This window comes from Aulonocara stuartgranti (genome assembly GCF_965226115.1).
Source record: "Aulonocara stuartgranti genome assembly, chromosome: 2".
Lineage (NCBI taxonomy): Eukaryota > Metazoa > Chordata > Actinopteri > Cichliformes > Cichlidae > Aulonocara > Aulonocara stuartgranti.
Genome location: NC_138940.1, coordinates 35,524,373 through 35,550,513, shown reverse-complemented (window position 1 = coordinate 35,550,513; position 26,141 = coordinate 35,524,373). Strand labels below are relative to the sequence as shown.

The window sequence follows — 26,141 nt, the reverse complement described above, 5'->3', positions numbered from 1 at the left end:
GCTTTATTGCCCAGACTCAAGGGCTGCAGGTGCACAGGCCACAAAAGGAAGGAGGAGGGGGTGCATGGAGCGTTGGGATGGGAAAGAGAATGGTCAGTCGGGAGATAAGAGGGGAAGGAACAGAACCCCCTACCCTGTTTTAACCTCTAAACCCACACATCCTTCCCCTCACCCTGCCTCCATGCCAGTGCTCCTTCTACCCTGCAACACCTCTCTGTTTTGCTCCGCTGCCTTCCCGCTCGTGAGAAGAGTGCAAACTGAATGGTGCCGCCTGGCGCTACCAGGCCTTGCTGGGTATGTGTGGCAGGGGACAGAGGGCAGGCATGGGAATCTGGCCATGTGGTGGGAGCAGCCCTTTACTTCTAAACCAGCAGAGAAGTAATGACTATGAGACTCGTCCCACCTTGTCCTGCAGTGGCCCATGAGCGACTGCTGCTGCTGGTGACCGCTATAATGTCAAAGTACTCTCCTCCAATGAATCTTTCTGAATAGCTCAAACTTGGCTTATGCCCCACTGACAAACTAAACGTGGGACAAACTGGGGATGTTGACAGTGCTGGGGGTTAGTTGAATATATCAATTTTGAATGTAACTTTTCCACCTCACTTGCTAAGTAAATATAATAAGGACAAAAAGAAGCTGAAGTTGGGTCTTACGGTTTCATGCTTAGTCTTTAAATATTCCTGTATAGTCTGTTCTCTCTGGCAACAGTCTTTGGATTTCAGTAGCGACATATCCATAGATGCATATTTTTTAATCAATTTTAAGCCAATTATGACACACTGACTATAATAAAAACCCTGCCTTTCATATGCATTGAGTAAAAACTTTAGAAAAATGGGAGACTGTGGGTAAAGTGGGACATGCATCAAGATGTGGGACAAGGAATAAAAATGTTTTGCAATACCACTTAGAGAGGCACATGTGGTCACTCTATCGGTGGATTGGTGATAGATGAGATGAAGTTGTTGTAAAATCAAGAACCAAAAGAAATGTAATAACATTTTTTAAATTAAACACACTGTAAATTTTCCATTGAGACAATGGAATATTTACTGGATTTTTATATTTCCAGTTATAGTTCATTTATTTTTATCCCAACTAGTAAGTGGTAACATCGGACACTGTAGGACCTAATATTTCTATTCTTATCGGCTCTTTGAGTCTTTGTTGGTTAATTTTGATCATCTGCAGCATTTAAAAAAATTATATTATTCTCTTTATTGCACATACATGCATCCACACACTCGTTACTGTCAGTATTAGCCGGATGGTGTTTTCTGATCCTTAGAGGATGTGTGATCCATTTGGTAAAACAAAACAACAGATTGCATTCACTCATTCAATTACTGTTACCTCATTTATTTAATTCATATTGAATTCATTTTAAAATAGCATCTTGAGAATAAAAATGATCTCCAAAGCAAACACTTCAGCACTTTTACTAACATGCCTACAAAAAACATATAACATGACCGCTGTCACACAGAGGAAAAAATGGCAGTTAACCAAAATGAATTATGGGTGGAAATTTTGGTGAAATTTTATTTGGGGTAAAAAAAATCTCAAAGTCAATTAGTCACATATTAGAATGAGTGGTACTAAGAGCTTGAGCCACTGCTAGGAAGGGATAGAGCAATGTTTTGGTTCCATATTTTGTGCCTTGCAAGAGCCCGTTTCCAACCATTTTAAACTGTATTTGATTGAGCTTTAAGAATCCCAAAACTGAGGAGTACTGTGAAACTCTAGCAAATGCTGACTGATTAGAGTAGATGTCAGTTCACTACTATTAGCTAAATTGACTCATTTTGTTAAATCTTTTCATCTGTTAATTTAGAAATAATTAACCGGATGCCCAGCATTCCTAATTTGAAAATGTTAACAATAGCGGTACAATCAAATGTTGACATGAAAAACAGAAAAGAAATAAATCCGTCTTCAATGTCAAGCAGGCTTTGGGATCTTGTTTGTGGTTCAATGAGTCAGTTTAATTGAAGGCCTGAACAGTACATGTCATGTGAGTAACAGAAGAACTGGTCTGGTGCCAGTGAAGAAACTCCAGTCCAGCTTAGTTTCCCCATAAAGTTATGAGTTACCATCTACACATGCAATATGTTAGCCCACATGGCTCTAACTTGATTCTCTATCACACATTCATACATGAGCACTCCAAACTGCCGGTGTTACAGGAGTTGTTGTGCTGGGAACACACCCTCGTGGACAGGAATAACAGGCCACTCCAGAGCGTGAGGACATAGGAGACACAGTGGCACCATACAAGCGTGAAGACTCTTTAGCTTCTCCTTATCTCCATCCCTAAGCCTCAGTGGGCTCGCCATCCGCTACTGTTTACAACAACCACAAGTCAAGAGTAAAAGCAGAAAATGGACTTTCTTAATTTTGAATGGCTAAAGTCCACTAGAAAGCCATTGACGAAGATCTCTAGTTTGAAGGGAGCCTCGTATTGAATAAGGATTGAAATTTACATGACAACTTGGGAAAAATGCTTTTTTATTACTCATTCATCCCCTAAATCACTTTGCTCCCCCACTCTTTTCCTCTGCCTGAGCTATTAAATCACCATCTTGACCCTGCGACCTGGGGCCGCAACCATAAAGAGCCCCCTGTGGGTCAGAGGCCTGATTGTAACATTTGAATATGAAATGGACTTCGTTGGGCGTGGAAACAGCTCCATGCGCTGAGACACAGGCTGACCCCCAGGAGAGAGGCCTGCCTCAGCAGCTACGGGCCTGGAGGCTCCCTCTTCTCTCAGCATGGATTTACTTGGACTTGAGAAGGAGCGAGAGACAGAGAGAGGGCTGAAGTCGGGGGTGGAGGGGAAGGGGGGGGGGGCAGATCGGGGCGAAGCAGGCTAGGGGTTGAGAGAGACTGAGGGAGAGGAGAAAGAGAGAGGGCAGACATTTGAATAAGACAAGAAGCAAGTGGTGTTTGCATGACAAAGGAGCCCGCCATCTCCCCTGATTGGTGTCACAGCGCTGCACTAAAGCCATGCAAGCCCCCCGGTGTGGGGTGATGTGTGGAGCACAGGCATGTTTATGCATCCAAGGTGTGATATTAGGCAGGAAAAGCAGAGGCCCGTTGTCAAGTTTCGGGCTGGGAAATTTGTGCGCATATCCTTGAAAGGAGAAGAAGTTTCCAGATCACCTTTTCTTTTTAAAAACCGTCTTGAAACTTGAAGAAACAAGAATGGGAGGAGAATTAATGGATACATCCAGTTATGCACAATTAAAAATGTTGTTTTCAGCTGTTGTTTTTTTTCTTATCACATATACATACTGAGATGCTGTAATCTGACCTACATTGTAGACAAGCTGTAAATAAACCAGCAGTATTACCGTTCAAAGGGAAATTTAAAAGAAATTTTAAAAGAGGTTTGCATGTGCAGGGAATGTAGTTAAAATTGGCCCTAAAATGTAGGCAGTTTGGTGTCATTATTTACTTTTTTCTTTTCAAATAAGTTTGCTGAAAGTTGTGTGACTTTAATGAGTTCTGCGCTCAGCAATTATATATAATATAATTTTACAACTTCTAAAAAAATAAAATGCCCAAAGCAATGTCATCATGCCACTAAACAATTGTACTTTACTTTAATCCTCAATGGGACCCCATTAGGACCCTTTATATTTTCTAGAAATAGACTGTTATTAAAAGTTTTGTTTGTTTCCTTCTTGTATGACAGATTTTTTAAACTTAAAGCATTATTATTATCCAGCATTTTTATGCAAAGAAATTACATTTATTCAGACGGTCCTTGTCTGCCAGTTCTGATTAATTCATTTTGAAACTTTAGGCATGTTCAGAGTAAATTATGTATTAGAGTATGCTACTACCATTTAAACATCAAAATGTACATGACAAATCTGCAATACTTACAATGAAGTCATCATGGTCAGAGTGCTTTAGGTACGTTCTTATGTTTAAAATAAAAAATGTATAATAATTAAAACATTCAAAATAGTTTCTGCAGCGGTAAATCTTGTACTCTATGTCCATCAGCTCGCTGGCTCACATTACAAAGTATTGATTAGAAGTGGAAAATTGTAACAAAATCAAAGCCAATCAAAGACATGTTTCATTTTCACTAATGGGCAAGAAATCCTCAAAAAAAAAAAAAAAAAAAAAACATGAAGAAGAAGCTGTAGGAGAGCAAGGCTAATTAACGGTAGGAACATCACATTACAAACATATCAGCAGCCTCTTGAAGGTAAAGGTGTTCTCAGGACACTTATTGCACACAAACTTACTCATAAATAACTTCTATCGCACACCAGAATATAGGTCAGTTTCTCCCTTCTTCAGTTTGGTTTAGGCTGTCAGTGTTCAGTGAGTGGGCAGGATAAAGACCATTTAAATTCCTGATCCATCTGCATCAAACATTTCCTTTCTCACGTTCACCTTTGCTGGTGAAAACTCCTCTAGAATAATAAGAACAGTGCAGACATGGAATGTGTACAGTAGAACCCATGACACTGTAAAACACAGATAGTTGCCTTATCTTTCTGCCTCTTTATCTCTCATCCTCCACCTTGTTTCTACTATTTTCCTCTTCTCTTCCTGTAGACCTGAATCTACAAATAATTTCCAAAAGGTGTAAAGTCCAGCACCATCACCATCCCCCACTGGGCTTTTACTGGAGTCGTTTGCCACGTCCTGCACCACCAAGTCCAGAATCTCCATCTCTGTGGAGTAAACCCTCCACAGAGATGGAGTGTGATTACTCTTTCTTCCTATGTTTTGATAGAAAAAATTACAATACAAAAACAGAGAGGTGGAGATCACATGAGAATGGGATATGAAGGGGATTTCACAGCTCAGTAAGTTTGAACAGTTTGTTTACAATTCCCTTTATAGCAAGTCCCTTGGGAGGAGGTGTAAGCATAAACAGTGATACATTTTCTCAGAGATTTTGCAGATTAGTTAGGAGTTCGTCCACTCAGGAGAAAAAAGTGTAAGTTAAAGTGCCCGCAGGGGCTCAAAAGGAGGAGGGGTGAACCTTGAGTGAGAGTGTACGTAAGATGATGCATGCACGGACACACACACAAACACTTTCAACCCCCTGCAGACAAAGCCTTCACAGGCTCATCTGGGCAGTGCTGCTGGCCCTCAGGGACACACCTCCAAGAGAGATGGCCTGACTAACTCTCCATGGCAACTAATCAATAAGTGACAGTCAGTCAGGACTGACCCGTAGCAGAGTGTGTGCCACCTCCCCCATGTTCCCAGGCTTACACCCCCATAAACTGCACACACACTCTAAAAGACAAAGTGCTCGCAACCGGGTCATTTCTTCCAGGAAACTGAATGTCCTGATGTGTTTTGGATGCATCCAACTGCAATTACTTGGCTTTCAGCATTTTTGGGGGTTTTACGCTAACTACACTGGATGGAGAGCATACACTGGAACAAGTTACCGAATGTTCAGAGTTCTTGACATTAGTAATATGATCGGCAGATTTTGATGGAGCAGATTCGCCACTGTACTATTGTGTGTCTGTCAATCTGTGTTTTATCTCACTGTCCTTAAGAAAATAATCAATATCGCTGGCCTAGATGAGCAGCCTAATCTTCTGCCTTGTATCCCCTGAAGTCCTTATTCCCCTGACTCTATATTGTCTTGCAGCATCTCATACTCACTTTGCTGTCCTTAGGCATACTATATTCATCAGCTCACATACACTTGGCCCAATTTTTCCAAGCTTCCAAGACAGGTCAAAAGCGGGATCAGATTCCAGTTTGGCAAATAAGAAGCAACACTACATGCTCCAGTGTTCATAGACAAAGTAAAGTGTGCTATAGAAAGAGACCATCTGCAGCTGATGCACTTTTACACGACAGTGACTCTCTTGGTTTCCTGAGCTTTCCTGAATATACATTAGAACCAGCCGTTTGTATGTAATTGTCATTACAGGTTATTCAGGAAGAAGCCTCTTAATCCTGGTTCATTCTGGGTTGTGTGCTTTGTGTGTGTGTGTGTGTGGTTTCGCACATTTTCCTCCGACCACAATTACAAGCGAAAACAAGTTCAAGTAAAGCTCAGCAGTGCTTAGCTGAACAAAATATCAAAGGGCTCTCATCAGAAAAACTCTCCAAACATACAAAAAGAAAAAAAAAAAGATTCCTCCCATTTCAGCTGTTCGCGTGATTTGTATTTGTTTTGTTTGGGACAAAAGCGGCGGTAATCCCGTTTTATATTTGACAAGTTTCATATTCACACACACCTGCTGGGACAGAGTAAACACACCTTCAGAGTCAGACACCTTAATGGATGACCCTCGCATTAGAACCTAAGTCCGGATAACCCCTAAAGCAGGCATGTTGACATGATATTGTACAGAGACATGCCCATTCTGGAGATGACTGATGAGCAGTAGCCACATCACAGCTAACTTGTTTACAGGACATTCAGTCTGTACATAGGTCAATCCTGCACACATGGCTCAGTTTCCCTTTTGTTTAACTGCAGTTATGTAAAAAACAGATTCCCTAAAAGTATAAACAATAATATCTGAAAAGTAAATGTGATTTCTTTTTTAACTTAGGTGTTTATAGAAATCCACAGAAGCAAAGAAGGTCAAGAAAACACAATTAGAGATCAATTATTTATATTATAAATGTATCTACGTGCACTACTCTATAGTTTGCTTTACCTTTGGTGCCTGAAAGTCTATAAAGGCCGTAATTCTACTAATTTACTTTCTTTGGTATTAACGCAGGTAACTCCCTGCTGGGCGGATGCAGTTTCTTGAGTGGCGGCATGCTTGTCTTTGAAGCATTTCCCACTCAGCATTCCTTGTGGTTGTGTAATGTATAATGAGCCAACCACAGCTATCATTAATGAAACATTTGCATCACTCACGCAACTAGTCCGTCAGTGTTCACATAGGTTCATGTGAGGGCCTGAACCTACATTGCTGAAAGAAGATAGGTGGGGGAAAAATAAAATCATAATAATAAGAAGAAGAAGATAAAATGTGACTTTGTGCCGTGTCTGGTGAGGGCTGTCAAATGTGTGAGTTGAGTGGGTGAGTGAATGGAGAGGACGGTGCAGTGGAGAGGGGTGGCTCTCTGTGGGTCAGCCCAGAAGCCCTGACCCCAGGAGGATTTGATGCCATTTTCCCACGCAGGGAGTCGACCTGAGAGGAGCTCGTTAACAACATCTGCCCCAGTTCAGAGAGATTAACCTCATCCCCAACCCCCTTCACCTCTACACACACACACACACACAGCACTTTGCTGTCAATCTCATTACCTCACACAGGTCCCACCACTCCGGACAGGCCTCCCCAAGCTGGACAGGCCACCCTATAGGCCTCTCCGGGCTCAGATCAAACGGGTCTCCTGGATTTACTAGACACAGTAAATGGGTACAGTCTGAATCTGTCATAGGCGCAAAGGCCTTCACACATCGATGAATGTATGGCATAGGGATAGCACTCATCCATTCATGCATTACATTCAGACTGCATTCTTAGCTGATGTCTGATCTGTGTATTAGAGGAGGCTTCAGATTTGAGTGTGAGATTATATAAAGATTTGAGAGCGTGCTCAGAAGGTGTGTTCTTGTTGGAAGCTGCCCAGCCAGTCAAGCAGGAAACGTGATGTCACAAACAGATTTTCCACTCATCACATTGACGTAAAAAGGACAGGTAAAGCACACTCCTATTGGTTAGGCCATCTATTTTACCTATATACTTTCATAAAATGTGCAACTGGCAGGGCATGTTCTGACATAATATGGGGAGAGACCTAAGAAAAACAGGACTGACAGAAACATGGCTCATGGAGCTGCTGCTGTCAAGTCAAGAGTCTGTGTTGGCAGACTGATAGGTGTGCACAGACGCAGAGTGGCAGAATCCACTGGGAATCTGCTGAAGCCATGTTTTACAGGGCTATAATTAGGTTAGTTTTTGGAGAGGGGGTTAAACAAACTGGGGCTGTGAGGTCATAGGCAGATGGAAGTGGGATATGCCTGCACTTGCTGAGTGGGCACAGAGCTCCACATGACAGGCGAGAGAGAGAGAGGCCCTTTGGGCACTCAGCAGGGGGACAGCGAGGGGGTGTGGGGGTGGTGTGGTGGGGAGCCCAACTCAGATGGCCTAACTGCCAGAATATTCAAACGCAGTCAATAGATATGCGCACACCTTCCACCAACCACAGCAGTAAAGTCCTAAATCATCAGTAGACGTTACATTTCTGTGGCAATCCAGGTGATTATAGAAAGAACAGAGTCAAACTGGAGTTATAAGAAAATCTTTCACTCCCAACATATTTATACTTTTCCTTTAGTTGTTAAGCCTAAGCCCACGTGTTGGTGCATTTATCCAGAGAGTCGTATTGGTGAAAGTCATCCAATATTACTGAATTTGATAAATCAAAATAAATAAATATATATAAATATTGCTCTGACGAGACTACGACAAACTCCTCTAACACTGAGCACCAGGAAGAGAAAAGCTGCTTAATTACCAAAAAAATGAGTAGGAGAGTGTGATTAGGTGACGGGTGGCTGCTGGCACGCTAGAGTGACTTAAAACCTGTCAGTGAATGCAGGGAGGTCTGGATAATCTTTCCCTCCACAAAGGTGCGTGGGGCTAATCTAGGCTGCTGTGCTGAGCTGTGGATCAAGTCCTAAAGGGGAGTGTGGGAAGGCCAGCGGGACCGCCACCGCTTAGGCCCTCTTGGTGGGCCAGGGCTTATTTATCCTAAGGTACACTGCAACAGCAGGCCAGTCCATTCTTCAAAACACCTTAGCGTGAGGAACAGTACGTGCATTAAAAGAGATTAAGTTTTATAAATGTGGCACGTTTATAAATTGAGAATTTATTGAAGAAGAAAAAATCAGAGCATAGAGAGTTTTCAGAGTCATGACAAGAGTTTAACAGAACCAAGACACAGACTGACAAAGAGTAGAATTTAAAAACGTTTCAAAAGGTACACGAGAACTAAATCTCTTCACATATAAATCAAATAAAAGTTTGAAATAATAAGATCACATTTTGTATGACTGATTGTTAAGTGATACAACACTTTCTGCCAAACAAAGTTGTGAATCAACGATACTTGGTACATCACTGATGCACCAAGTATCGTTAATGAGTGCTGACGCATTAAAGTAAACTTTTTCATATCACATTTCAGATAATATTCTGATAGTATATGGTATAGTCTTATTTAGTAAAAATGTTACCAGTTTAAATACAATCTGAATATGCTTATATAAGGATCTGCCAGTCTAATTCATTTTAGTTTAAAACATCTTAGATTTTTATATTTTTTTAGTTAAAAGTTAAAAAAATATATATACAAAAAGGTAATTATTGTATATTAAAGACCTATTCAAATGAGACAAAATAAAAACCAACCTAAGCAAACAAGTACTTTTACATGGTTTGTTTTCAACCCATCTGACCTATGAAAACTGAGTGAATTTAAGGGAACATACAGCTTTTCAACAAGAGCAAACATTCATTTCATATATATATATATATATATATATATTTTTTTTTTTAAACAAATAGCCTGTTATCTAATGAAGAATTATGACACTCCTTATTAAGCAGATGTTCAAAATTAGACCAGGAATGAAATTTATGTTTATACCTTCTAAAACAATGAAACATTTTTCCTCTCCTGCTTGTGCTTCTGTGTAAGAAAATCGTAAGTGCTTGAATAACCAACTGATTTGACATTTTCAAAGAGAAAACAGTTTTATGAACACATCTTACAAATGTAAATGCCAATTGTTTGGTCTTCAGACGGTTTTGTGAAAAGAAGACTTTCAGTCTGTCTAAGGGCCTATAATTTATTTATTAAATCACCTTTATATCACATTCTCGTCATTCACATTACACACACAGACACATACACACGAGACGGAGTCACAAGTAACGTTTCGTAGAAATTTATTCAGCATTTAAGAATAGAGGATGGTCTTAAAATATGTAGAAACGTCAGTTTAAATAAACCTTTTCGTTCAGGGTAATGAGCAAACATGACACTGTCAAAAACCATCACAGAACAGAATATTTTACAAAAAATAAAACAATAATTGAACATTTTACGTGACAAAACTTCGGGTTCACAAGCTAAAAAACAAAAACAAAACAAAAAACAAGTGAAAAAAAATCTTACTATAAATAAAACTTGCGTTTGCGACCCGCACTGTCTTTACATTTTCTTTAACCTAGTTCACTGGGAGGAAGGGAAGAAAAAAAAAAAGAAAAAAGAAAAAAAAAGGAGACTACAAAATTTGGACACAGTCGAGACAACTGACAGTCTACAAATTAAGTGTAAACATTTATGAAACAACTTTCCATCCAGCTTTTCTGAAATACACCAGCCCCTTCACGAGGCCACATGCCTTTTCATAGAGAGAAAATATGGCATCATTTAAAATATAGAAGTCCAATTCTTCTACATAAGTTAATTGCTCGTACTCGCGATAAAAAGCCTCTTTGCAGCGCAATTTACTCTGGCGGGCTCAACGTTCAGTTTCGATCCATTTAAACGTCTTTTAAAATGGACAAGTCAGAAGATAAAAGCGTGTTTCTCTTTTTTAAAAACAAAACTGCTGAACGTTGTCTCTTTAGCAAGTTCAAGTATCCGTAACTTTTTGAAAAAGTTTTTAAAAGTCTGTGTGGGGGGATTTTTGCGTGCTACTCTCAGATGTGGGTGAGAGGTAGCGTTCCATTAACGCCAGTCCCCGCGGTCTGATAGTGCGGATGGACGCTGTGTAACCGGCTGCTCTGCAGGGATGAATGCTCTGCGCTATCCCCGCCGGGAGGCAGGTACATGCTTATCATATCCCTCAGGTCCCCCAAACACGCCCTCTGAGAGTGGGACGTGATGGCCGGCGGTGGTGAGCTCGGCTCGGTCTTGCACACTGACGCCATGGAGCTCAGTCCCATGGCGCTGGTGGTCTGCTGCGTGTACGCCGGAGACATGCTGTATGTGGAAGCTGCGTTCATGTAGGTCTGCGCCGAAGACATCATCGGGTACTGCAGGCCTGCCATCTCGTACCGGTGCATCTGCTGAATCTGTGGGCTGTTCATGCTGTGATGCTGAGGGTAGGGCAGCTGGTCCGGCATGAGGGAGTACGCACTGTTTGTCCACCCGTTCATGTGCGCGTATCCGTCCATTCGCTGCCCCACTGACACAGCGTTGTTGACGGGGTTGGTTCCTGGCGCCAACAGTCCCCCGGGCAAAGAATACTTGTCTTTCTTGAGCAAGGTCTTGGTCTTCCTGCGGGGACGGTATTTATAATCCGGGTGCTCCTTCATGTGCATAGCCCGTAAACGCTTGGCCTCGTCGATGAATGGCCTCTTTTCACTGTCGGTCAGAAGTTTCCAGTCAGCACCGAGGCGCTTGCTGATTTCAGAGTTGTGCATTTTAGGGTTTTCTTGAGCCATCTTTCTCCGCTGACCCCGAGACCAGACCATGAAGGCGTTCATCGGCCGCTTTACCCGCTCCTGGTCGCTGGCGCTGTTGTTCTTTGCGCCCGGCGCCGAGCCCGAGTTGGACTGCGGGAGCGGGGTCTTGAGCTCGGTTTCCATCATGTTATACATTCAGGCGGCTTTTAGTGTTCACTCAGGCACATAAAAAGTTCACAAAATAACGCCAAAAGTCAAAGAGGTAGATGTACTGACCGATCTCATAAGATGATGTTTTTCTTTTCTTTTTTTGGAAAAAAAAAAGTTCTGCCTTAAGAGGCAAATGTGCCTGCAGGTGCTTCTAGGTTCTCTCCGCTCAAACTGCTCCTTCCTTCACGGCTCTGAAACAGAAGTCTGTAAACTTGTTCGCCAAGCTCATCTGTTAATAGGCCTAGGGGCCGGACCATGTGATGTGGATTGACAGCATGACAATGAGGACCAGGTAACCAATCAGCGCGCGGCTCCCATATCCAGCGCGTAACCAACCAGGGCACACACTCCTGTGTTTTGGTCAGAAGAGGAGGGAGAGGTAAAGTTTTAAAACAGCAGCGCAACTCCAAATATTCTGGGTTTACAAAATTTTGCAAGACTAAATCAACGAGTATATAAAAGAAATGAACCCGATTTATTTCTTCCTTTTTTGTCTGTGAACGCATCACATTTCTTCTAGTGACAAATTATTTTAGTTTTCAAATTTAGTGCTTATGGGGTGTTTTTACGGATTGTAATACCATGGAGGCTGTAAAGTACCCATACAACTATAAATTCTTAAAATATGAAACCATATGACCAAACAAAAGGTTTGGGATCGGTGTCATTTAATTTGCTGAAGAGGCAGACCCCAACCCACATGGATTTAATAAGTCCAAGTCATTTTAAAAAAGCGGGATATTGAAATAAAATATGTTACTTGAAAGGAAAAAATGTTTCTTTCTGCCACTTAGTCAAATGTATTGCAAATCTTCTGGAAAAATTGCCTCCTGACATTAGTTTGGGGTTTCGATGGTGTCATGCTCAACTGATGAACCTGAATGTTATTCTTACGTGTTTTTTCTTAAAGTTTTTTTAAAAATTTCCCAGAGGTGTTGAATGATTAAATGATCCTGTAGTCACTGTGAAAATGAAATCCATGCAATGAGTTTTTGATACAGAATGAGGTTGATAAGGGCATTTATTTAGGTTTTATAAATATAATAAAAATATACATTTTGAAAATAAAATAAAGCATCAAAAACAAGTATATTTATTCTGTTTTATGTGATGATAGAGAGATTTCGTACTTCCAAATGTTCCAAATGAAATTAATCGAAATGTTGTGCGTTAGGATCCCAGCACTGGGGAATTTTAATACATCAACGACCTCTTGTGGAGGGGACAGGCTATCTCCTCGGTCCCTGAGGAAAAGTTTAGTTTGAGTGTCCCTCACGTAAACCGACTGGCGGCCCTAAAAATCGTCGCCAGCTGTTGGGTGACTCGTTTTCTCTCATCGACGTTAATGGTTTTTAAAATGATTTTCAGGGAGTGTCTCCTTACAAACGACTTTGGCCATTGATACCAATCACTCAACTGGGCAAAACTCACACCTGCTAATGATTGGGAGCAAATCGCCCATCGAAAACGCCTGTTAACACCTGAGTATCGACAGGGCTCTTCAGGCGCCGTTCTGCTATGCGCATATTAGAGGGTTTCACACCTCACAGCTTTGAAACTTAAAGGGCAGCTGCTCAAGGCCCACCATGTACATGATGCGAAGGGAGTGCAGGCATTTCATCATTTGTCACCATCGGTGAGAGCAAATATTCAGACTGAAAAGCCAGGCTCTTTCTGATTTATAGGTTTCTACGAGCTACCGATAACATTCTCCAACTGTTTTATTTTCCACTTTACTTAAAAAAAAAAACCCTCAAACATCATATTTAAAGCACTTTGAAAAAACGTTTACTCTCACGACAGATATATATATATATATATAAAATTAAATTTAAGGTTTAGACACACACATTACATAATATATATGTTATCTTAGAAGGAGGGGACTGTAGCCCATAGACCCAAGACCGTAATAGTAAATCAGCTGAAAAGAGACATCACTTCATGAATTTAATTTCCACGTTCAATGGGGCGTGACAAACAGAGCGGGAGCAATAAAACTAACGTTCAATTAGTACTCGTCTAATTCTCCGGGACCGGTTATTTGTTTATCGGGGCGAATCTCAGTACTGATCCGCTTGTAATCTGCTTATGGAAATTGACCGGTGGCAGAGAGAGGGAGAGAGGAGGAAAAAACACGCAAAGAGTAACCCGGAGTTTGATAATGAGGGCCTCTGTGCGGCTAATTTCCTAATTAAGGAACCGAGGACCACCAGCACAGTCTGCTCTGATTCATACTCAACAAGCCTGACGGCCCTAAGGGGCTCTCAGGGCGCACGGCTGCAGGATCCCACTGTTGAATGTTGGGAAATATGTGGATGTCCTGATGGGAGGATGTAACGAGCTTGCAATCACCTCAATCGGGTATAATTTAACGTAAAAAAAAAAAACAAAAATAAAAAAATGAATGAATAGTGCGTCAGCCTAAGAGCGAAAGTTCCTCTCAAAAATTCAGATTTCAGCGCAGAAATTAGTCGTTTTGTATTTTTAGTCAGAACACACAGGTTATGTGTTTATTAAACGCAAAAATGTGTGTTTAATTCTTACATTTATGTTCTTGCGGTAGGAGCTACAGAAATAAAGGTCTTGTGCAGAGTTTCGGCCTTTGGGCCAGCAAATAAAAGCAAACAAAGGATTTATTAGTTCAGGGCTGGAGAGGAATTAAAGTTTATCCAGTATGACAGACTGACACAACGACACATAAATGCCTGCTTTAAAATATAGTGCTCCGAACGCATTAGAGCTTTGTGGTCAGACAGCAACTTTAATAATACACGACAAGGCGCAGGCGCTGCATGCATTCAGCTTCCAACACCTGATAACAGATGAAATTTATTGTTTTGAATCGTGCTTTTATTGTTGCAGAATGAGCTTACAGTTCGTTGTTTTCATTTCATTTTTTTTACAGTTCTCAAACAAAGCAGATTGTTTTTCATTATCAAAAGTCGCACCTCAGATCCACAATAAACATTTTTACGTGTCCATTTTAGACCCCACGACCTCCAGAATCAATAACTTTCTTTTTGTTTCAGCTCAGTGACTGCGGACAAGGCCTTTGAGAAACAGTAATTAACAAAGAATGGCTTTTCAATTACAGCCACAATGGAAACTGTCTCATTAAGATTTGCATGATTTTTTTTTGGACTGGGAATGCAAATGAAGATGCAATTTACGCACGGTCTGCTGTTCCTATTGTGCGGCGTGAATGGTTGCGTCCTCCCAGTTCAACACAGGTAAAATAATATTCACGGGTCATTTAAAGGAATAAAAGTGTCGCTATTATCACCTCTTTATTACACAAATCTGGGCTAGTATCCCTAATGGTAATTTGACGTATTTGACCCGTATATCAGTAAACTGCTTAAAATGTTTAACGTCTGTGCGTAATGCAGAATCATGGCCGGTGGAACATTTTTACTCCCTTAACTGATGACATGGGTTGACACAATTTGGGGGGGGGGGGGGAAGTGTGCATTTGTCTTTTTTTTTTTTTAAATCGCAATTAAGTCTTAAAAGTCTTTAAAAATCCTAACTCTATAAGGATTGTGCATTTTTATTCCCTGCACTGCTTTGGAGAGAGAGGGGGGAAATAGATATCAGCTATGATCCCCTCTAGCAACAGGTATTTATAAATTAGTTCTTAATAGCTCTGCCTGCTTGATCTATTAGGAAGTGGAGCTTTCCCTAATGTGAGTCTTTGGTTTACTTTGAGATGTTATCGAAGCAGAGGACTGCACTCTTACAGCACTCTTGTTTGTCAGAAAACTTTAAGAGGCAAACAACAAATTAATATAAAATACCTCAAGATTTTTTTTAATTCAATGAAGTTTTCATTTTATCATTGGAACAAATTAAATATATTTTATATATATTTTAAAATCTTTGCAAATTTCCTCCACAGTAAGGATGAGCAAGAGACCTTGACTTGAATAAGCACATTTGTTTAAAATTGCTGTAAGCCGGTGTTCACCGCCTGCTGGCAGAAACATAAGACAGAGAAATCACGGATCAGGGCAGAAAATAAATAGAAGTGAGGTCTTTGAGAGAAACATGTTTTTATCACTGCTCTGTCCTGGACTGTTCCCTCACAAATATGCCATATGAAGCATTTTAGTTCTCACGAGGGAGATTGGGAAAGCTTCGAGTACAGGTAGATCATTAAACGTTCAAAATTTCTGGACGCTACTCTGACAATCGTTTCCGACTCAAGACCATCTGAGGCTGTGAAAGTCTCCAAGTTCAGTTATTAAGGGAACAGATGGACGCTCACACCTTCAAAAGAAGCAAAACACACACTTAGAGGACAGATGCATCGATTTTCAGGAAAGCTTTAGTGGAATGTTGCAAGTCCGTCATCAGGAGGACTCCAGGCTAATGGAGAATACGGCATTCTTCCCTCCAGTGCAGCACAGTAATTTGTGTTTTCATTCTTTGTGCTGGTTGGGCAGAGAGAAGCCCAGAAGTGTTCTCCCTGCACTCAACAGTCACCTTGTTCATTTCTGTGGAATGCATACTTCCTACTTATTGCCCTCTGCTTGTAAAACAACATGCAAAAAGCTGCTTGCCTCCTGCCGCTGCCTGTGAAGACTGCTTCAAATTTGAGCCTCTTTTTCTCCCCGGCAGGCCAAGCATGTCCTTCCTCATTATGTTCTTATGTGAGCAAGGCCAAGGCTGCTGACACAGACCCAGTGTAATCTCTTTAACCCGCCACTGTCATGAGCAGACAAGGCGTGACCACCCAACACTCTGCTCCATCTCACTTAGCCAAGGGAATAGTTTTTCACCTCATCGCCTCACACTCCTAGGCTTGTAGCTGCTTATCATTTAGGGATGCACATCTGAAACACATTTGATCGCACACATCGAGGGTTAATCACTGTTACAAGACCACTCCATATAATTACGTGCAGTTAAAAACTCACTGACCCCTGCAGTTGCCATAATTGACGCAAGCCGTTTTTTCACTGGTTATTGACTAATGAAGCCAAAGCAAATGAAATTACATCGCAGGAGAGGACATTGGTGGAAGCATTTTTAAATGAATATACAATGATTACTAGCTCCTTGATGTCATTTCTTAGACAAAGACTCTGTACGTTTACTTCGTATTAGGGGATTTGGTATATGACGCGTTAAATGAAAAATAAAATACTAAATTACTGTGAATTATAAGCTCCTATCCATTGAAAGCTAATTTCAATTCAGTTCAAATTAAGCAGAAAATTTCAATAAATGTGGTTTTGCTTCTAAGCCTGTGGGTGAGGTCTGCATTAAGCCATCGAGTGCAAAGTCTGAAACTGCCTCGACTGAAGCCCAGTGCCGTTTCCATTTATAGTGAACATACAAACCTTTCATCTCATTTGCTCTTTTTTTTTTTTTAAGAATTATGAGATGCACTCATGCACAATAAATGGTGTGCAACAAAAGACAAGAGTGTAATTTAAGTCTCCAGATATTTTTTCCCCCCTGCAGCAAAGTTATAGTAGTCTGACAGCAAGCTGTTGCCTGATTTTAAAAACGCCTGCACGTGAATGGCATTATCAAGCACTCCTATATGATGATCATTTTAAGTAATGTTAATGCCTGACTAGCTAATTACAGCACTCATTATTTTCCATGTATCTGTTGAATCATTGCCATGTTCAGTTTTCCCCAAAACAATGGAAACTTCCTCCGTTTTTTGTTTGGAAGAAAGTGCTGAATCGTCACTTTTTGCTTTGCGCCATGCCCAAGCAAGCAGCCCTCTTTTGTTTTAGCCATAATTGAGATCCCAACTAATCTAGCCTCTTTTTTTTTTTAAGGCAACAGTCTCTTTGTTAAGCCTTCATTAGTTTAAGATAATATTGTGAGAATGCACAATTAATTTGCAGCGTAACTTTAATTAATTAAATACACCCAATTTTGTAATGTGATTAATGCCGCCAAGTTGTTATCTGTGTCCTCCTCCAAAATGAATATGTAACAGCGATACTGCACTGAGCATTAATTGCAGAAATTGATGCATTTAAGAGCCAAAAACTAGGTGAGGTAATTATAAGAGGTAATTTATTAAATCTTAAATAAAGAAACAAACAAGCATTAATTGATATATAAATCATGAGTACCATAATGTGTAATCTGGCTGTGATTTGGGAGAAAATGACAAATCTTTGTTGCATGCCAAGCACTTGATAAAGCAGATAGTGGTCATAAATTTAGCAGCAGTCAAGGTCTCATTAAAGGAGGCATAATTTAATTAAGAGTTAGCCATCGCCCTCTAAATATATTAATTACCTTGAGCATGACGAGATAAGTGCGGTGATTATTGCATATTTCATTAGAGTACGTCTTCGGGGAGAAGAGCAAACTAAGGTGGGAAACTGGCTGTGTTGACAAGATAATGGATGGGCTGGCCTGAGATGAATTTGGTCACCTTGCCGTGGGTTGGAGCTCGGAGAGGTGAGACAGAGGACAACACAGGTACTCAAGCATTAAGGTTTCCGCCTGTTTACTAGGAATTTAATTTTTAGACTTATATATATATATATATATATATATATATATATATATATGATTAAATCTCTGTAAGTCTCTAATCATATTTGAATAAATTATTTTTCCAAAGCATTACATAACTATTACTTCAAATACATGATATAAAAAGGTGAATTTAATTTAAAAAATGTTAAATTTTTATTATTAAAAAAATCTGAATGATGCTAGAGCTCATGTCATTTTAAAAAGCACATTTTTAATTTTAGTAATGATTCAAAGTAGAAGTTGCTGTATTGTGATTTGTGTTGTTATATAGAAAAAAAGAAATAAATAAAAACTGTAAGCGTAGAAATAAGAAAAAATCCTGCTTAAGTGTTATTACAAAAGTCAAAACTAAATACTTCTGCCTTTGTTCTGAGTGGCGCAAGCTATTACGGTGACCTAATAATGCTCTATACTTTTATATTCCACCTGTATCGACTTCGCTTGTCCCTAATATAGCCAAGAGTTACCCTTTTGTGCCAACTATTTTGTACAAACCCATCCACAAACACACATCCTGTGCAGAAGTGTGCAGGGGTGACGGCTCATTGCCCCATAGACTGATATGTCAATGGAACATACAAGATGTTGCCGCTGTGTTGGAGAGATTTGCAGCCTCGCTCCTCTCCCGCCTGACAGCAGGACAAAGAGCCTAAGCTACTATTATCTGGAAGCAACCTCTCATTCTTGCTTTCATCCTTCTCTTCACAAACATAGATGTATACAGAGCTCAGCATAAAGTCACTGATGCATCCAGTGTGCGTGTCAGAGAGGACAAACCATAACAATTGGGGGTAGTTTTAACATTCTTAAAAGTCAAAATAATTGACTATATAGCATTTTTTGAATAAAAGAAATGTAGCTTGCACCACAGTGATTATTTTATGCTTTTCCTATATTTATTTTTTAATCATAACAAAGATTCTTTTTATTTCACGTTTTGTAACTTTTAGGTCGATTCTGCAGGATTTGACCGCTCTGCTTTTTCCTGAAATCTAAAATGCTGCTGTATCTGATTAGAATAAAACCAACAGGTGACAAGACGGCAAAGCTAAGCTTCCTCGACTCAAATTAGACTATGTCATAACAAATATAGCATATGTGAACACACAGAGCTTCCTAACCATCATTCCAAATGCCCCCTCCCTTTTTTCTCTCTCTCTCTCTTTACTACTAACCTCCTCCCACTCTGGCCAGAAAATTGAGGACACTCACCAACCTCTCACTGCTTCCAAGGCTGCTGCTGCTTCCCGATCCCTCTGTTAGACACACCTTCAACAGCTGACTGCCAGCAGGCCCGGGAGCAGAACCATGGACTCTAAGATGGCAGGGACATCAGCAGCCTACAGCCTCAGCCCAGACTCCATCAACAGCCATTTAAACAGGAGTACCTCCAGCAAGGCAGCCCTCTGTGCAGTAGAGAAATAAAAAGTGTGAGAGCGCTGGGCAGTCACCGGTATGGCAGTGCACACTGCAGCTGAGCTCTCCCTGCTCTGGGACCCATCTCATTCAGCCAAGATTGCTTCATACAAAAGTTGACAATGCACCAGTGAAAGCCATTGTTGATATTCAACATTTTTTAAATAGCTGAGCAGAATAGACAACATGGCAGGCTGCAAAACTTGGCAAGGGAAACTGACCTGGAGCTTCCCGATTTGAAAGGGTTGCCACGCTGGGCGAGAGGAGAGAGCGCTATTGTGTTAAAAAAAAAAAGAAAAAGAAAAAAAAAAGAGGGAGAGCTGGTGTGAAAGAGCTCAAAAAACAAAACATCTCCCATCCCAGGAGAGCAGAGTACAGCAGGAAGAGGACAATCACCCTGCACAGTCACGAGCATATATACCCAGAAAGAGCAGAACAATAAAAGGTATGCAATCGGATCCAATTTAAGAACGGGATATTATATTTCTCACTTTTGAACCAAACAATGAAGCAGCCCAGTTAGTTGTTGAAAAGCCTGAACATACGTCATACCTCACGTTCAATATTTTTGCCTTGGCCACTATAATTCATCTTCCATGCGTTGGCTTGGCAAACATCCAGATGAATGCCTTTCAGAGAGAGTGATCCATTTCTCTAATGTTGCACACATGAGAATGACACTGCCTGGTGTTCCTAATGGTGTTCTGTTTCCACTATTGTCAAGCTGACAAGCATGCAGATTGATATGGACATTTAAGAAGCCTTTAACCTTCCTCATGTTAAAGCATCACAGTGCTGCTCGTGCCTCACAAGCTATCAATACATCTAATGTAATGTGTAGGTACAGGTGTGTGCGTGCCTGGTAGCCCTGAGGCAGGTCTCAGTGTTGTGTTTCGTGCATCCTTGTGTTTTGCGATGGGATGGGATAGGAAAGGTGAGTGACACACTATTAGCTCTCCCCCAACCCCACCACAAAAAAGCAGCTGCAATGCATGCTGGGACAATTCTAATCAGCTCAATAAATGACTGCAATACTGTAAACTTTGTGTTAGTGTAACTTAAAAATGTGGTAAATTAATTCATATTCTGACAGTAAACAAAGAAATGACCTGCTGACACTGACATAAACCTAACAATGAAAATATTCTATGGTCTGTATGGCCGTCTTCCAGTTTGTGTGAGCAGTGTTAAATAAAAATCCAGGTTAAACAAAAAATTGCTCCTGTAAAAACTCGAATTATTAATCCTGAATTCAAATCTTTGATTTATAAACAAACTCATGTTTGGTCAGCATAGGTAGTACAACGGACTATTAATAATCATACTACTAATAATAATGGTAATAATAGTACTACTACTAAAAAATAACAATAATACTGAAAATCAATAATTTTTCCATCAGTTTCATAATTTTCATCATAAACTTAAAAAGATAAAGATTAATGGCCCATGCTTGTTCATCTAAACTCAGCTGTAATGTGTCATGTTGCTAAAACTGTTTAATCACTACAGACTGGTCGTTTTATAAGTAATGCATTTCATTTCTTGGTCTTAGTGACCCCTCAAAGCGCTTTTAGCACATTTCAACCTCACATTCTATACACTTCCAGCATTTCATCTACCTCACATCCATGGCCAGTTTAGAATCACCTATTAACCTAACATGCATGTGTTTGGACTGTGGCAGGAAGCTGGAGTACCTGCAGGAAACCTATGCTCACACCAGGAGAATAAAGGCCCCAGCCGGGGTTTTACCCGAGATCTTCTTGCTTTTATGTGTCAGTGCTAACCACTGCCCCACTCTTCCACATACTACCTATAGGTGATATTAATAACACCTCCGTTTCATTATAATAGCATCTGTCAAAAAATTTTGCTCTGAAAATCAGTTCTCTTCAATTTTAGAAAACTTGTAAACTTGCTGTAAAAAGAAACTTTGCCAAATATTTGACCTTCCAAAGGCGGCTTGCAGAGCCTGGAGCAGAACATGCGGGACAATTGAGAAATATATTCAGTAGTGTGAACTAATGCAAAAATCAAGAACACTCCAAACATATTCTGCTCCCATCCGATCAGGCCCTGGAATTTCAGAGGAAGCGCTGTAAGTTTTGTATTGTGCCGTCCTTCCTCATTCAAAAAAAATGAGGTGGTGCACGAGTGTGTGTGTGGGTTTTTATGTGTGTGTGAACAAGGAAACAAGACCTGCCGTGGCCTTTGACATAGGCAGGCTTGGAGTTGTAGAAGTATAATTACATTACATCAAGGAGAAATCACAGCTCTTAAGAAAGCAGGGCCCACGTAATCTCACAGGTGTGTCTGACAGAGAGACGCAGTGAGGGAAAGAGAGAGCGAGAGAGACGAGAACCTGTGGCGTCTTTACTGGAAATCCACATCAGCGCCACCCATCACACACTATTAGTTGCCATCAAAGCTCTAATTTTACTCTAACATTACACCCCGCTCCCTGTGCCCCCCTCCCTCCCCTGCTGGTCTGGATGGCGCAGCCTGGTGGGAAAACGACATTCAATCCACTATCCGCCCCATTCAGGCCAAATTGGCAAATGACTGCTCTCCGCCTCTCAGATTGCAGGAAGTGAAAGGTACCGCAGCTACCAGCCTGGGCCTCCAAAAGCTTCTTGAGGGGTGGGGAAGGAGCAAGGGTGAAAGCAGGGGGAGAATGAGAACCGGTGAGGCCGAGGAGTGGACTGAGGTGGGTTAACAGCTTTCCTTGTCCTCCTCTGCGGTGACAGTGCTGGACAGAGAGCACAGAGGGGGAAAAATAGAGCGAGTGAAGAATGCCTACTCAGCAGATCAAAGGAACATCCCTGAGGCCAACGGAAAAGTTGATCTCAATCCCCTAATCACCCACTTTACCACCCCGGGCCGAGCCCTGCAGGCAGATGAGAAAACAGAGTTTGCCCTCACGGGGGTCAACAGCTGCAGGAGAGCCGTACACGGAGTTTGGGCTACAGAGGCAGGCTGTACAGACAGAATTAAAAGGCCAGCTTCTCCCAGTTTTTTCTATATGCATTCAAGCAAAAGTTCAAAAGAAATAAACCATAAGGACAACAAGCTGTGGCAACAAGTCTGATGAGCGGTAAAAAAAATGTAAAACAAAAACACAAATCTAGCATGTTTCGTATATGACGGCAGAACTCACAGAAAAAAACCCAACAAAACCAAGGCCTTTCATCACTATTTTACCACGACATGCAGGGAAAAGACACAGAACATATTATGTTAGACACTAACTGGCTGCACCGCTGAATGGTACTCTTACCGCTAATTAAGTGCTAATGGCAGTTCCCCCTGCAGAGAATACTAATTAATGCTCCATTCTTCTGCGGGCTCAACGCGTACTCCACCACGGCCTAATGAGGGGAGGCAGGTACGTCTTCTCCCAGGCTGGGTTAATAAGCACAACACAGTGGGGTCTAAATAGAGAGGGCCATACTGGGGGGTTGCTTCCTGTTCCCTAATCTTAACAGACCCCCCTCAGAACACTCACAATGAGCCACAGAGGTAATGAAAGGATCGGTCCCGTAAACTCAGAAAATAGGCCACAGCTTATATACCACCTCAAAAGTTTAAGTGCGTATAATTGTGTAAATGAACATGGAGAAAATTCTATATTAGGTATAAGAAAAAGCTTATATAAAATCCTCCGCAGAGGCATTTGGTAATTTTTCTTTATGTCTTTAAATTTTACAATGCAGAGCATTTAATTTTGCACACTGTACAACTATGTGTTGTATACACAATTTGTTTAAGCTTCTTAACAATAAGTACCATGTCAAAAAATTTCTGAGCGTCCTGCAGAATTATTACCAAGAAATTGCTGATGTCTCATAGAAAACAACTTCTATTTCATATAGTTTCCAGCACTGCCGAGAAATAAATAAATACATTACCTGTTTGGATGCAGAAAGCCCGGGAATCAGATTCAAAGTGCTGAAGAATGAATGGATGTGCGAGTATGTGGGTGCGTGCAGGAGCGTAAACATAGATTGAGGATGGTATTGGAATTACCTGAGTGAGATAATGGGGGTGCATTAGATTAACTTTCAGTCCTTAAATGCAACACATTTAGGCAATCTTGTCCCCCCAAAACATGTCAGTGTCTGAAAGGCCTCCCTCTCGCTATCAGGAGCCTCTGGTCCCCCACACTGTCGCAGCTGGCAAGGCGCTACCGTCGACTGTCAAAACGCAGCGCCAGATCTAGTTATAAAATAATTGAATTTTCATATCAGAGGGGACCAGAGTCCCAGCAGACAATAGGACTGCTGAGTCCTCTCTGATATTGGCTCAGGCCCTTTGCCATGCGCATGAAATCAGTATGTTAATGTTCCAGGGTTTTCTTTTTTTAAGGGCACTTGTGCTCTCGCAATGTACTACCGATGCGGTTTCAAAAAATTGCAACTATTGATAAGTAGGCAGCCAGCAACCCCCTCGACCCCTCCTCCCACCCAGCATGCCACCCCCACCGCCTCCCCCTCCAACCCACCAAGGCTCTAGACGTTCTCGCACCCCCATCCTCCCCCATTATTAAAATTGTAATTTATTTTTCTAAATCAGAATGACAGCTTGCTTTCTTTTCTCTGCAGCAGGCAGTGAATCACCAAGCTTTAATTACTTTCATAACTTCGCTGACCCTGTGAGCGTGCCGCTCTGCCAGAGAAAATGGGACCTCCAACAAAGGCCCTCCACAGCCTCAGCCGCCTTCGGTTCATTCAAAATGCGAAAATTTATCAAACTACGGATTTTATATAAGATTTTGTTAACATTTCACCTCCTATCTTTTTCACACTCTCGCCCCCCCCCTACAAAACACCCCCGCCTGGAGCAGTTCTGCACTCCCAATCTCCTGGCCCAGCTCCAGAAGAAACTCTGGAGAACTAAACAACCTAATTCCAACTCTCCATCCACACCTCTCTCTCTGTCTCCCTGTGCTTTTGTTGACTCAACAAGGTCTCCTCGGGTCAAGACAGACAGGGGTCATACTATTATCAGCAACCCCCTCATATCCGGGCCGTGGCCTCGGCAGCACGGAGACAGTCAGAGCAAGGTCCTGGGGCCACAAAGCACAGATCAACAGGGACGAACGGTAAATTTGATCACTTCACAAATCTTTGGCCTGCAGACATCAAGGTCAGGCTTTATTCAGCAGAGCTGCCAGACTCTATCACCCAGCTATCAAAGGATTTTCCATCCACAGGTTACTGCCACAAGAGAGTCGTTTTTCTCTGTCTAAAAGCATGAAATGCGCTCAGAAACTATCACATGGATCATGGCTGTGACACCGATGAGTGAGAGAGCCACGTGTGGCTTTAAAGTTGAACAGGAAAAAGGGTTAAGATACAACCCTCTCCTGCTTTGTTGCTCCAAAGTTCAGGCATCCTCCTTGTTCGCCAGCGGATCCCTATTTGCTTCGCATTATTCCTGCTGGCTGATTTATTAAAGTAGCTAATATGTTGTAATCCCTGCTATCGCTCTCACCTTCTCACTGGCACACCTCTGTTTTGGGCTGTGCCACTGTGTGAACCAGGGGTGTGCAGGCAGGGTTTTGCTGACTGCCTGATAATTGAATGAGCGATTATCCCTCCCATTAATAGACAATGATACAGAAAGCACTGCCATATGTACAGAATATTAATGAGTGGCTGCAGCGGCCTAGATAAGAGAAGCGCCATGCAGTTGCTGTAATAGGGGTTAAAACAATTTGCCCCCCGCTACCCTATTCCTCCCTGCACACACACGAACATACACACACGCCAGCTCCCCGTGCTTTCCTCTCTGCTAATCCTCCACCCTCTCACCAACTAAGCGGGTTGCTTCTGAAAATCTACCCCCCATGGCCTGGACGGATGCTTGGTGCTGACCTCACTGCTACCAAGGCCAGTCGGTTATTGTGTAAGAAATGGAGCAGGGTCTCCTGACAACAGAATGACATGCAAATGATGAGAAACAGAGGGTGTTTTGTGTTTACGTTATGAGCCATTCAGAATTTTGCCTACAAAAAGAAAACAATGTTTTATTTTATACGGCTTTTGCAATTTTTCTTGTAGGATCTCAAGATTTTACAGCTTCTTCCTTCTCTTTACTTTCCACAACTAAAGTGTTTTCTCCTTGTGTTCAGCTCAAGTGAAGATGCAAGAGGAGTAGAAGCCCACACAGTCACAAAGGCCCATCCTGCGTTTCATCAAAAGTTGCACAGAGTCACGCAGGTGAAACAGCTGGGGCGCTCTTCTGTATGAATCTCCATGCCAATCAATATCTAACATCTATTAGCATTGGAAAGCAATATTTCCCCTTTTACCTTGCAATAATTGTGCTTAATGCTGTGAAGTACCTTATCGTAGGTCTGGCGGCAAAAGAAAGGCCGGTTACCATGGCGACCATGAAAGCCATTGGTTTCCTTTTCAGCAGAATAATGAACTTCTCTCCTCTGTGTGTCACTCTTCCACTCCACTCGCAGCCTCTCCGATTAAATTGAAGTCCACGCGTCCTTGAAATCCCTCGTCTCTGCCTTATAATTTGCCAAACAAGAGGGGAAAAAAAAAAGAAAAAAAACACAGAAAAAAATGTTCAAACCTCAACAAATGCATC

At 41.5% G+C, this 26,141-nt stretch overlaps 1 protein-coding gene across 4 annotated transcripts in view; it reads right to left on the bottom strand.

Annotated features, from left to right (window-relative positions):
• Window positions 1-9,906: 9,906 nt before the first annotated feature.
• The window catches only part of sox3 (SRY-box transcription factor 3), a 17,773-nt gene continuing 1,538 nt past the window's right edge, over window positions 9,907-26,141 (bottom strand). For 2 of the 4 annotated variants that reach the window (XM_082556473.1, XM_082556472.1), the window contains exons 2-4: window positions 25,885-26,061; window positions 19,332-19,525; window positions 9,907-11,950 (exon numbers count right to left, since the gene is read on the bottom strand). In XM_082556473.1, coding sequence (XP_082412599.1) covers window positions 10,683-11,585 — 903 coding nt within the window. In that variant the 5' untranslated portion in view covers window positions 11,586-11,950; window positions 19,332-19,525; window positions 25,885-26,061 and the 3' untranslated portion in view covers window positions 9,907-10,682. The remainder of the gene's footprint in view (window positions 11,951-19,331; window positions 19,526-25,884; window positions 26,062-26,141) is intronic. The other 2 variants (XM_082556474.1, XM_082556475.1) reach the window with 2 other exon arrangements.